At 37.9% G+C, this 13849-nt stretch overlaps 1 protein-coding gene across 1 annotated transcript in view; it reads left to right on the plus strand.

Annotated features, from left to right (window-relative positions):
- Positions 1–11152, plus strand: part of NDC80 (NDC80 kinetochore complex component) — a 35380-nt gene extending 24228 nt beyond the window's left edge. The window contains exons 14-17 of the mRNA XM_061131350.1: positions 6944–7036; positions 7494–7624; positions 8410–8512; positions 10731–11152. Coding sequence (XP_060987333.1) covers positions 6944–7036; positions 7494–7624; positions 8410–8512; positions 10731–10868 — 465 coding nt within the window. The 3' untranslated portion in view covers positions 10869–11152. The remainder of the gene's footprint in view (positions 1–6943; positions 7037–7493; positions 7625–8409; positions 8513–10730) is intronic.
- Positions 11153–13849: the final 2697 nt, after the last annotated feature.

The following is a 13849-nucleotide window of genomic DNA, read 5'->3' on the forward strand; positions in this document are numbered from 1 at the left end:
TTCTGCTTCTGAAAGTAGTTTCAGAGAATTCCTGCCTCTGAGATACTTGAAACATACAATCACCAATATAGCTGATAAAGAAGACTATTGTATTCAGTAACCTTTAGGGTAGGGTAAACATTGTTATAGTAGATTAAGAAAAGTTAAAAACTCCTCAAATACAAACAAAAGGTATTATTTACATGGTTAGTGCCTAGTCACTCTTTTAAACCCGTGGACTGCAGCCCTCCAGGCTCCTCTGCCCAAGGGGAACAATTAAAGGAATCCCCTGGCTAATTCATCTCTTTGAGAACTATGTGTTCTGGCTAACAGATTTTAAGATATAAAAGAAATCCTATCTTTTCTGAGAATAGAAGCTTGTTAATTTTTTCTCATCTGAAAATCTATGCATTTCACAAATAACTTTGAAAGTAACCCACATTTTTTTTTTATGTTAACATAAAACATGTTTTTTATGTTAACAAATTTTCATCAATACTTACTTTGTATTAGAAAGAATTTTTCACACCTCCCATAAAAGTTGTTAGATAAGTGAAGAGTTTCTTGACACTATTGTTATTGTAATTTGGGGTTTCTACAAATGCATGGGTTTTGTGACATCACAATGTGGGGAAAAGATAAGAATTAGGACTGCTTTAACGGGTGATTCCCAGTGGTAATGGTTATTTGAGGTGAAGTGTTAGCCAACTTCAGTTCAGTTTCTTTCTGGTTGGAGTGGGCAGTAAACCTGAAGACTCAAAAAAGTATGAATTTCAAGCAGTAGGAGCCTCTTGACTGAAATCTGTTTCAGACTGACTTGAAACTTTTTAAAGTCTATAGGCAGAAAAATTTGGACAGGGTAGGGAGGCAATTATGAAATGCCTACTATAGTTGAGGCCCCATGTTAATGTCCCAAAGATCAATATAACCAAAGTTTATATGAAATATAAAGTCTCATTCGGAGAAGACTAACATATGCTATTATGCTAATCAGATTTGCTTTTTTTTTTTTTTTCCCCCTGCAAAACTCCTTTGGTCATAGAATAAAGTGACTGAGAGAGAAGGCAACTGAAATTAAGAGGTTAAGCTGTAGTACTCAATTTGGAAATTATGGAAATGAAGGGGGGAAACTAAGAAAGGGGACAGCTGAAGAAATGTTAAGGAGGCGGGACCCAAGCATTTTGTGGCTGAATGAATGCTAGGAGAGAAAGAAGGAGCAACAGTGACTTCCATTTTTCTGGGGTGGGCAGCGTAAATTAGGAAAACGAGGCTGGGAGTGGCCAGGGCAGTGCAGGAGATGTTGAGCTTGCTGTCCATGAGAGACAACCAAAAGGAAGCTGAAGCAATAGATTGAAAACATAAAAAAGATACTGGGTCTGAAGCCAGGGGTGTGGGTGACATTTCTTAAAATGTGTAGAAGAAAGTGGCAAAAGATTGGCAAAGGAAGGAAGTAGACAGAATAGTTGGAGAATAATCAGAAGAGGGAGGATATACTGTAAAAGCCAAGTAAAGAAGAAAGAGTGACCCTAACTAAACTTATGTGGTAAAGAGTTCACAGTATATGAAAAGTAAGTGAAAAGGGGCTTCCGTGGTGGCTCAGACAGTAAAGAATCTTCCTGCAATGCAGAAGACCCAGGTTCAAGCCCTGGGTCAGGAAGATCCCCTGGAGAAGGAAACCCACTCCAGTATTCTTGCCTGGAGAATTCCATGAACCAAAGAGTTCACGATATATACATAAATCATCTTGCTGTACATCTTAAACCCATGCAATGTTTTTTTTTTTAATTGAAGGATAATTGCTTTATAGTATTGCCTTGGTTTCTACCAAACATCAACGTGAAACAGCCATAGGTCTACCCATGTAAACCAATGCAACATTATATGTCAATTATATCTCAATAAAACTAGAAAAAAAGAGAGTGATCAGAGATGTCATGCTCCAGAGACTAAAAACTGAAACTATTTTTAACTTTTATAGCGGATTAACAACCTGATAGTTTCAGGTGAACAGCGAAGGGACTCAGCCATACATATACATGGATCCACTCTCCCCCAACTCCCCTCCCATCCAGGCTGCCACGTAACATTGAGCCGAGTTCCCTGTGCGATACGTATAACAGTGTGTACATGCCCATCCCAAACTCCCTAACTATCCCTTCCCTCCATCCTTCCCCTCAGCAACCTTAAGTTCATTTCATTTCTAAATTTGTGAGTCTGTTTCTGTTTTGTAAGTTCATTTGTATCTTTTCTTTTTAGATTCCACACTTAAGAGATGTCATATATTTCTCCTTCTGTCTGACTTCAGTCAATATGACAATCTCTAGGTCCATCCTTGTTGCTGCAGACGGCATTATTTCATGCTTTTTAATAGCTGAGTAATATCCATGGTGTGTGCGTGTGTGTATGTATATATAACATACATATACATACATACTACATTTTCTTTATCCATTCCTGTGTCTATGAACATTTAGTTTGCTTCCACGTCTTGGCTATTGTTAACAGTGCTACAGTGAACATTAGGGTGCTAAAACTATTTTTTGATTTGACAAGTAGTTTAACCAGGTTAAGATGGCATAAGATAAAATAGCAGTTTGAAATAGTAAAGGTTAAACAATAGCAAAACTAGTCAATCTGATAAGTACTTTAAAATAATTCCCAAAACCATTCAAGAAAAAATGAGAAATGGATGCACTATAAATATGGAGGAATTTACTTAAATTATGAAGTAATACAAAAATCTATCTTTAAGAAATTTTGCTTATAAGACTAGTTTAACCCTCATACCACAGCCTAACAAAGATACCACAAAAGAAGAAAAACCAATCACACTTATGGATATAAGTATAAAGTTTAAATATTAGCAATTAAAATTTGTTTAGCAAGTAATTTTTTTAAGAGTCTGCTATATATGCCTGTACTACAGTCAATGTTGGTGATATAATATCTGTCTTTGTGAATTCTTATTTGTTTGGAAAGGTGGGCGTGAAAACAATTATAACAAATTCATAACATTTTTAGAGTATAAATGCAGCATGTTGTGGATTCTCAATACACCTACCTAAGATAAGCATAAGTTCTTTCTGAAGGAGGTAGTAGATGAGATGAGTTGTGAATAACAAGTAGGAGTTGGCCAGTGGATGCACAAAAGGATACAAACACAGACACACACACCTGCCTCTGAAGGCCCAGACACCGAAGACCATGATGTGTTAAAGAATTACCTTCAGTATAAGTAGGATAGGGAAGAAACTTGGAAAAACAAAAACCTAATTCTGAAAAGACTTACTTGTTCTTACTTACTGGTAGAATTTTTATTCTGTAGGCAGCAGGTACCACTGAAGGTTTAAGGAAGGGAATAAAACCTGTGTATCTTAGTAAGCTTACAGTGTTGACATTCTGAAGAATACTTTAGGAGGTAAATGCGACTGGAGACATACAATTAAGAGACCGAACAGTATCCTGAGCCATAAATGGTAAGGAGGCAAACCAACACTATTGCAGTGAGGATGGAGAACAGAGATTTAAAGATTAAGGAATTCCCTGGTGATCCAGTGGTTAGGACTCTAAGCTCTCAACTGCTGAGGGCCTAGGTTCCATCTCTGGTCGGGAAGCTAAAAATCCTGTGAGCTATGCAGCACTACCAAAAAAAAAAGATTTGAGCAACATTATCTAGTCATCCACTTGGATGTGAAGGTTAAGGAAGAGAGTGAGATTAAGAATGTCCAGGAGTCCAGCTTTTGTATACAATATCAAAGAAAAGTTATTCATGACACTTGTTAGCAGTGTTAAGTTAGACTGTATTCACGAGGGGCTATTACAGTGGAGTTTTGTAGTAGGCTCATCCCAAATGCAACAAAGAAAAGTGAGAATTTATAGCCAAGGGGCAGGGTAGGGTAGGGATCAGCAGCTGGAAATATCAGAGTAGGGGTATTCTGTCTAAGCACCATCCTAATAGGTTTATTTCTGAAGGCCAGCCAAGGTGACGAGTCATCACCTGGAGCAGGGGATGAGGAATGATCAGATATTCAGGATAGGAGATTCTGGTTTAAGTCACTTGGCAGGATTCTTGCTTAAAATTGGATAACACAGTGACAAACATGAAAGCCCAAAAGTCAACCTAACTGAGAAGAGTTCAGAAGATCCTGAATAGTTTGGTCAAAAAGAGATTCTTTGTCAGTGACAATATTCTATAACCTTGATGAAAAATACGAAGAAGGTTGTAGAACAGAATTTCAGGCTGGGACATGCTGTTGCAGGTCTCTGGGACATCAAAGTAGAGAATGTCCAGTAGGCAATTGGAGTTTGGAAGTAATATAGATACAGGTAGGTATTTTTAGCTTGCATGTAATTAACAGCCAGGAGATTCCCCAGGTATGAGAATGAGCGAGAGCTCTCCCAAGTGAGCAAACGAGGATACAGCCAAAGAGAGACTACTAGGAGAACATCCAAAGTACAAGCAAAGAAAGAAATCTATTGAATTAGAAGGACACCCCCCCCCCCCCCCAAGACTTAAAGAGGAAACCAGGAGTTTGCATGATCTTAGAGACCAAGGAAGAAAGTTTCAATAGGGAGTGGTCAGTAACCACAGATCTTATTCAGATTAAGTCTGAAAAGTGCACATTGGCTTTAACCATAATGATGTTCCTCCTGACACTTACAAAAGCAACATGAACCAGAGGAGTCAGAAAGCATGTTACTGTGGAGTGTAAATGGTGAAACAGGAAGATACTATAATCTGAATAGGTTATTCTTCATGGGCTGCTACAAATCTATTGCAAATGTTTGAATCCAAGGAAAGGCAATGAAACTGTGGCTGAAAAGTGGTGTGTGGGAAAGGTTTTTGGTTTTGGTGTGTGGTTTTTTTTGTTTTTATAGGAGAGGGTTGTTTGGTTTTGAAGATGAGGGGGAGAGTTCAACGGGAAAAGGATGAAGTTTAAAAAAGCAGGAACACAAGACCTTGTTGGATTGAATGTGATCCATGAAGAAATACAAAGGCACGAGATCAGAAAAGAGCTGAAGAGGTTACTTCTCTTCATGAAGAAAATGTGCCTTGCATCCTTAAACTAACTGGAAGGAAGAAGGAAAGGTCTCATGTTGGTTGGTTGGTTGGTTGGTTGGTTGGTTGGTTGGAGGCAAGAAGTGATGGAATTCCAGTCTGGTGGCTTCTATCAATTATAAAAGAAAAAATTCATCTGATTAATTGATGATTTCTTTGTTTATAAGTGACTTGAGAGCTAAGAAAGAAGGGAGGGAAGGAGGAAGTCAAATATTAATAGCTCTTAGGAGTTGCAGAATTATTGGCGACTAATTTTTAATTCCTCTCCTGTTTACTGCAATGGAATGTGTACTCATAATCAAAAGGGGGGAGAGGAAATGTCTAATTAATTGGTAAAACTGACGTGGCAAGAAGCGCTACTCAGTTAAAAGTAAACACATTTGACCAACCATTGAGGGCCTAGTAGAAATTCTGGTTATTGGAGTGTCAATTTTGGTTGCAAATGAATTTAATGAAACAGTTTACTTCAGAAGTAGCATCTTTAGATTGGAAGCAAAAGCTTATAGCTTCAGAAACTGGTCTTTAAAATGTGAAAGGCAAGTTATGTAGAAAAAGTCCTTGGAGTTAGTTTTGATTTCTGGGCATATGCTAGTTGAATGATCCTGAGTAAACTGCATTCTTTCTAACCCACTCTTCTCTCTCTGGTGAATAGAAAAGGAATGTCCCTTTCAAGGGACTTTGGATGACTGAATGAGAAGTACTGTGTGCAAGAAAAAAAAAAGACAGTACTATACTGCAAGTTTCTTAAATAAGTTTAGTCATTTTACCATCCTACCTTTTACCAAATAACAATAGCTTCACTAAATTTTTCCCAAATCGTATGTTTTGCTTTAAATTTATGTGTGTGTAGAATAATCCTTTTAAAGAAAGAAGTCAACTACTTTCTGTTTCCTGTTGCAAATACTACCCTCTTGATCTAGCTGAGACTATTCTGTATTAATTACTGGTATCAACTGGTATCAGCGCTTGTAACAGGAAATGAAGGAAACACCTTTTTTTTTTTTTTTTTTTTAAGTAACACTTTTTTTCTTCCCTGTTTTGGTTTCAGCAGATCTTAAAGCTCAAACTTCAACAAGATTAAATATTAACTTGATTATTCTCCGGAAGAATGCATTGACTAGAACCAATTAGTAAATATTATCAAATAAAATCAGTGTGAGTAGTTCTCTTTAACATCCCAGAAAGCGAACACACAAATGAAAGCCACATAACTAAAGTAGATAAAATCTAAATAAAGTTAAGACTTCAAAACAGCAGGGGGAGGAGTGGGTAGGACTCATTGAGAGAGTATCATTGACATAAATACACTCCCATGTGTAAAATAGATAGTAGGAAGCTGCTCTATAGCACAGGGAATTCAGCTCGGTGCTCTGTGATGACCTAACGGACTGGGATGGCGGGGGAGGGAAGTGATATAGGTATACATATAGCTGATCCATATTGTACAGCAGACGCTAACAACATTGTTAAGCAAATTCTGTTCCAATTTTTAAAATAAATAAAAAATAAAACCTATCCATTAAATGAAAAAAAAAACTTACAGAGCAAAACAATTTATATTTAAGGACTCTCACAGCTACAGAAAAATAGAAAATCAGATATTGGTATCTTTATTTTCTGAGAATTAAGCCAAATTTTTTTTTTAAGTCAAATTTTTTTATTCCTAACTAATGCCCTGCCATACCATTCTGCATTTAAATATTACGTATTTAAAGAAATGTCTTCTTGAAATTAACTTTTCTTGGAAAAGTAATAAATTTGGATGACATGAAAGGTAAGTCCACAAGAATTAGAAGAAAAAAAAAATGGTTCAGTTAGTTGATTGATAATACAAAAGTTTTATAACTTCTTAAAAAATTTTTGATGTATAGTTATGGTTTCTCAACCAAAGTTTTATTCCTCAAGTTAAGTACGATGATCACAGAAAGCAGGAGAAGTGTACGAACTCTGAAAGAAGAAGTTCAAAAGCTGGATGATCTTTACCAACAAAAAGTGAAGGTGAGCGTTTTGCCCATTTGTTTAGGTTCTCCAAAGCCACATTGTCCTATATCTTGTCTACAGTAATCTTGTCCAAAGTTTATTGTAAGGAGTTATTTTTTTTCTAAAGAACTTTTTTCTGGAATTCCACTATTTTACCATAGACCATGTTTAATATTCCACTACTATTTTATACTTAGATTTGTGATTCAGTATATTTCCTATATACAGGCTTGAAATTACTGCTAAATGAATGCAGTATAGGCCTGTTCGAAAGGTCACATTTATGTTTATAGTACAAAATTTCCGAAAGACTGTTTAAAGTCTTACCACGTGTAAAGCAGTAAACAATCCTATGAATACAAATGATGATGCCACCTGATTTTTTTAAATGCTTGACATAAAATTTTTTTTCATCCCCCTGGAGCATATAGAATGTGAATACTGAAAAACCATAACTGTGACTTTATCCTGCTAGGAAGCTGAGGAAGAGGACAAGAAGTGCGCGGATGAGCTGGAGTCCCTGGAGAAGCACAAGCAGCTGCTGGAGGGCGCGGTTAACGAGGGCCTCAGTGAGGCTGTGAGCGAGTTAGACGCTGTTCAGCGGGAGTAAGTCCAGCTCGCCCAGATCTGCCATGTGTGCTTTCTGCTCAATTATTTACCGTTTTTGTAAAACTGGACCTGGTTTATTTGCTTGGCTTTACATTTTAGAGCTGGTTTGGGGAGAAGGAGCGTGAGTAGAACTGAATGAAGCAGAGCAGCTTAAGATACTTCCCCTGGATGATACATTCTTCTCCGTCACAGCTGTTGTCCCCATTACCTTTCCAGTCAGGAGAGAACTGAATGGTTACAATCCATAGGCTCTATTTAATTTATATTCAAATACACTCAAAAAACTTTAAAAAAAAAATCTTTCTTCGAGTCTGGAACTGTAATCCTTAAAGTCACATGTCCCTGTTTCCTTACTTGTAGCCCAGGGATAGGAAATTCAGGTGAAGGTGTTGGGGGCAGATAGTTTTTGTTTATAATTTGAATCCGAATGCCTAAAAGTAGGACTCCTGTTCCCTCCTTCATCTGTATTTAGTGTATTGTCCCTGAAAGTATTTACATTTATAATCCTTTTGGAGACTCGGGTAAACAGTATGCTTCCAAGTTTTATCCGTTAAAAGTGTGAAGGTTTGGTACTGTTCGGTGCTGTTGTTTGCATGGGATCCTTGGAAATGTTTTTATTTCTGTTTGATTACAAACTGGACCTCTGTGAATTAGACACAGAACAAGCAGAACATAGACAACCACAGCCTAGTTTTATTGAAATACGAAAAGAAGTGAGCTAGCAGGAGCTGACATGTTAGGTTTTCTCCTAGACAATTCAAACAAGAGTTTCTGTCCTACAGATACCAACTAGTCGTGCAGACCACAACTGAAGAGAGACGGAAAGTGGGAAATAACTTGCAGCGTCTTTTAGAGATGGTTGCTATACATGTCGGGTCTGTGGAGGTAAGTGTATGGAGGTCTTTCCTACAATCTAAGAAAGCTTTTTCAAACTCTGATGTATTTCTGTTTTGCTTCTACAGAAATTAAATGATAATTTTTATTTCTCTGGAAAATATGATCTAGTAAAAATTCATCAGAAGAGTCTTACATAGCAGTGTGAATTTGTAGTCATCTGTTTTACATAGGCTTTTAACTAATGAATGATTATACCCATTTATTGGTATATGATTCATCAATAAAAGAAAAGAAGCACTGATGCATGCTACATGAATGAATGTTGAAAACGTGATACTCAGTGAAAGATGCAAAAGTGCACATGTTTATGACTAACTAATATAAAATGTCCAGAAAAGGCAGATTCGCAGAGGCAGAAAGTAGGTTTATGTTGCCAGGGGCTGGGGTGGGAATAAGGGCAGATGGGCACAAAGGTTGTGGTGACGGTTGTGCAGCTTTGTCACTTGATTAAGTTACTCTTCTTGTTCCTTAAGACATGTTTGTTTTCATTGAGTTATAATATAAATACAAAAAATAGCATAGCCCTTAATAAAAAATAAGTAATCTGTCTTATTTGCATAAGCAATATGCAATGATATTTTATTACATCCAACAGTGTATAATGATGTGGCAGGCCATATTCTACACACCAAAAACATATTAGTACATACAAGATTTAATTAAGGTGAAAGAGCATGTTTTAATAACAAATATTTTTCCTGTTACAAAGCAAGAGTCAACTGAGTCAATCTGAAGATCAAATTGGCTTTATTCAGTGATTCATGTTTTGGGCAGCATCCCATGTGGCAGATAAAAAGGAGCTCCAGAAAAGACAAGGTTTTAAAAGTCAGAGGAGGTGGGACAAAGAAGTCATAAATTTAAACAGGGTTATTCAGGCAAGGTGGCAAGGTCACCTCCCTTTGTGGGACAGAGGTTGTATTAGGCAGATGACCTCACTGGTGCCAACCAGGAAATTCCAGAAGGACCAGTTATAATGACATTGCTGGGGAAGGTTGAAACTGCAGTTAGACTGAGTATTAAGTCCCACCTTAGTGATGTAAGCTTAGCTAAAGTGATTCCATTTTGAGCCTGATGTTTCTTTTTAACATTCTTTCCTGTTAATTTCATGTATGTAAACACAGAATAAAGTATTTTGGAAACATGTAATTTACCTTGTCTCCACCTTTCAAGTAGCTTGAAGGTTTAACAATAAAACTATCTCTGTGACCTGCTGTGCAGAGCCCACAAACTAAAATAAATTGCTAAATCTGAAGGTCCTTAGAAATTCACTAGGAGATAAAGTTGGGGGGAGCTCATAATATCACATTAAAAGGTTTTCATTTGTTAGACAACAGAGCATGTGATCTTCTCTCCCCTCATCTCTCCTGAATGACACTGAACTTCTGCTCACTTGCTGGCCAGTGCTCTTTTCTGCTTAGTGGGAAAAACTAAGAAAAGCACCCTGAAATACTGCGTCAGAAAACCTGGGTTCTACCCACATCTTCCTAGTTCCACTACTCAGTGTCTCCATAACCTTTCATGGTTCCTTGTTCAAGAGTTATTTTTCATCTGGACCACAGACCAGAAAATGATTTGAGTGGTTACATTTTTGGAGGTCAGAAGTCTAAAATGATCCCTTGGGGCTGCACTCCTTCTAGAAGTCACAAGTTGTCCTTGGGTTGTGGTCTCTTCCGTCATCTTGAAAGCCAGTAACCCAGCATCATCTGTCCTCTCTAACCTCTCTTTGTCCTTATGCCTGCCTTCTCTGACTCCCACACAGCTGATTCCTTCTCACAAAGACCCTTATAATTACGCTGGCCCCGTCAGGATCGTGCAGAATAATCTCCTTTTCTCAAAATCCTTAACTTGTTCACATCTTCAAAGTTCCTTTGACCATGTTACATAGCATTCATAGGTTCTGGTGATCAGGACATGGACAGCTTTTAGGAGTGTCTTCAGCCTGCCACACCTGGGAACAAAAATTCATTAACAGTAAAATGTATAAGTAAATGTTGATATATTCATTCAATAGAATGTTATATAGAAGTACATGAATAAGCTATAGCTATACAAAAGGAGCACAGGAGGGGCTGACCAGGCAGATGTAAGAGTGTTCTGTTTATTCTTATTCTTACAAATGTTGCACTCTTATTTATAGATTTCACAATTAAATGCTTTAAAAGAAATCGATGTTTTTACATTAACAATTGCTAATTGTTTCCATTAGAAACACCTTGAGGAACAGATTGCTAAAAATGATAGAGAATGTAAAGAATACGCATCTGAAGATCTCTTGGAAAACATCAGGGAAATTGGAGACAAGTACAAGAAGAAAGCTGCTCTAATTCAGGCTCTTGATGAATGAAGATAAAGTGTTGATTAAGCAAGAACTTTATTAACAGTGTAAATTTTGAAACGTCCTTTGTAGGTCTGAAAAATCTTTAGCATATCCTATGTCCCTCCTTACAATGAAGTCTCATGACCACATCTTCCCAAGCCCGTGAAATATTTTTATATCTTTTCTAAATCTAGTTCATTAACTTAAGATATGTAGAACCTGAAATTATGGTAACTTCTTGGATTGTTACATTTAGATATGAAAGACCAGTTGTATTATGTACCTGGAGTTAATAAATTGCCTCAATACAGTGTGTTTTTCCCCTGATTTCTCTGCCTAACTTGACATGGTTAGAAAAATAAGTATTTTGAGTATAAGAATTTTAAAGTATAATTAAACAGGAATCAGCAAACTAATTAGGGCAAATCTAATCACACCCATTCATTGACAAGTCATCTGTGACTGCTTTCCCCCTACAGAAGTTTAAGGATTTCCCTGGTGGTCCAGTAGTTGGGACTCTGTGCTTCCAATGCAGGGGGCACAGGTTCAATCCCTGGTCAGGAAACTGGGCTCCTATATGCCACACAGTAGCCAAAAAGAAAAAAGAGCAGAATTTGTTGTGTGTGACAGATCAGATGGCCTGAAAAGCCAAAAATGTGTACTATCCACCCCTTTACAGAAAGTTTGCCAGCCCCTGAGGTAAACTACCCAGGTTGGCACTGACCGACCGACTGAAAACCTTTCCTAATCACTCTGGACACATGCTCACACCCACTGTATCCAGAGCTGAGAAACTAAATATCTGGATCCATGCTATCTTTACTCTGAATTTTTCAAAGCTGAAGGATGTGGAATGTGAGAATCAGTGGAAATAATCTCGTTCAACCCCTCTCATTTTAGAGATGAAAATTTATTCCTACAGAAGTTCTGATTTACCTCAGGCCATGCCTCTTAGTGGCAGAAGCCCCCCCTCAGCTTCTTAAACCTGTACTCAATCCTGACCACAGGAGCCCTGAAATATGAATGTTCTGGACGGGGACGGAGTCACGTTGGAAAAAGAAGTTTCTTTGACAGGTCTAAATTGGGACTCTCCTTGAACTCGCATCCACCTCCAGTTGAACATTCTATTCTTTTTATTCCAACTCTAATGCACATCAGAGTGAAAAGCATGATAAAATGAAACATAAGCAGTATACAGCATGAGGCTCAGCAGGTAAAGAATCCGCCTGCAATGCAGGAGACACAAATTCCTCTTTTGGGAAGGTCCCCTGGAGGAAGAAATGGCAACCCATTCCAGTATCACTGGCTGTGAAATCCCATGAACAGAGGAGCCTGGTGCGCCATAGTCCATGGGGTTGTAAAGAGTTGGACACCACTTAGCAATTAAACACAAACATATACAGAATGGAATGTCTTTTAGGAAGGGCAGGGAAGGGGCATTCAGCCTGGAGTGTCCAATCAAAGACAAGTCATCACTGGGAGATAATTAATAGGTATGGAAAGATTAATGGTTACCAGTGTATTCAAGCATCTTGACTCTGACATCTAATAGAACTTTATTCAATGATGGAAGTGTTCTGTCTTCACTAACCAGTGTGGTACCAGCCATTCGAATCTACTGTGTACTCGGATGATATATATATATACAACAAAATACATACTCAGGGCTGTGCCACTCAGAACATAGTATGGAAACAGCACCCACATCACTGGGGAGCTCGTTAAAGATGCAGACTGTTGGCCCCACCCCAAACCTATTAAATCAGAATCTGCACTTTTTGCAGTGTACTGACACAGACTTACGTATTTAAACTTTTCTTAAGTTCTGGCATATATATATATCCTCCTGTAAAATCATCCTCACAAGCTAATGAATATATCGATCACTGCTAAAATTTCCTCCTGGCCCTTTTCAGTCCTTCCTCTTGCCCCTACCTGACACCTGCCTGACATGCATCCTCAGGCAAGTACTGATCTGCTTTCTGTTACTTCAGTTTACATTTTCTCTAAGTAGAACCATATGGTATGTACATTTTTGTTTCTTTTATAAAGCTGTGAGGTCCATGTTGCAATAGTTCATACCTTTTCATTGATGAGTAGTGTTCCATTGTATGTATATATTGAGTTTATTTATTTACCTGTTGATGGACATTTGGATTGTTTATAGTTTGGGGCTATTTTATAAATAAAGTCATTATGAGCTTTCATGTACAGATGTTTGTATGGGCATATCATTTCATTTCGCTTGGGTAAACACATAGGAGTAGAATCGCTAGTTCATATGTGGCAGGTGCATATTTAACTTTTGTGAAACTTAATGTTTCCTTACGTGATTCCTACCTGCAGTGTATGAGCTGCTTACGTCCTTACTCACAGTTGTATGGTTTTAATTTAGCCATTCTAAGGGTATGTGGTTCTATCTATTATGATATTAATTTGCAGTTCCCTAATGAACAAAGGTGTTAAATATCTTTTCATATGTGTTTTTTATCAACCATATACATTATGTATATGTATTCTCCCAGTCTGTGATTTGCCTTCTCATTTTCTTAATGTGCTTAGTCACTCAGTTGTGTCCAACTCTTTTCGATCCCATGTGTAGCCTGCCAGGCTCCTCTGTCCATGGATATTCTCCTGGCAAGATTACTGCCTTCCTCCAGGGGATCTTCCCAACCCAGGGACTGAACCCAGGTTTCCTGCATTGCAGGCGGGTTCTTTATTATCTGAGTCACCAGGGAAGCCCTATTTTTTTTAATGGGCTCTTTTTTGTAAGTTCCCAATCTAGTCTCATATTTATACTTTTTGGGGGGATCTATACTTCACTGCTACTTGGGCTTTTCTCTAGTTACAGCAAATGGGATCTACTCTCTAGTTGCAGTTCTGCTACACAGGCTTCTTATTATGGTGGCTTCTCTTGTTGCAGAACACGGGCTTTAGGGCAGACAGACTTCAGTAGTTGCTGCGTGAGGGCTTAGTAGTTGTGGCTCCCGGGTTCTAGAGCACAGGCT

This window comes from Dama dama, chromosome 27 (genome assembly GCF_033118175.1).
Source record: "Dama dama isolate Ldn47 chromosome 27, ASM3311817v1, whole genome shotgun sequence".
NCBI lineage: Eukaryota > Metazoa > Chordata > Mammalia > Artiodactyla > Cervidae > Dama > Dama dama.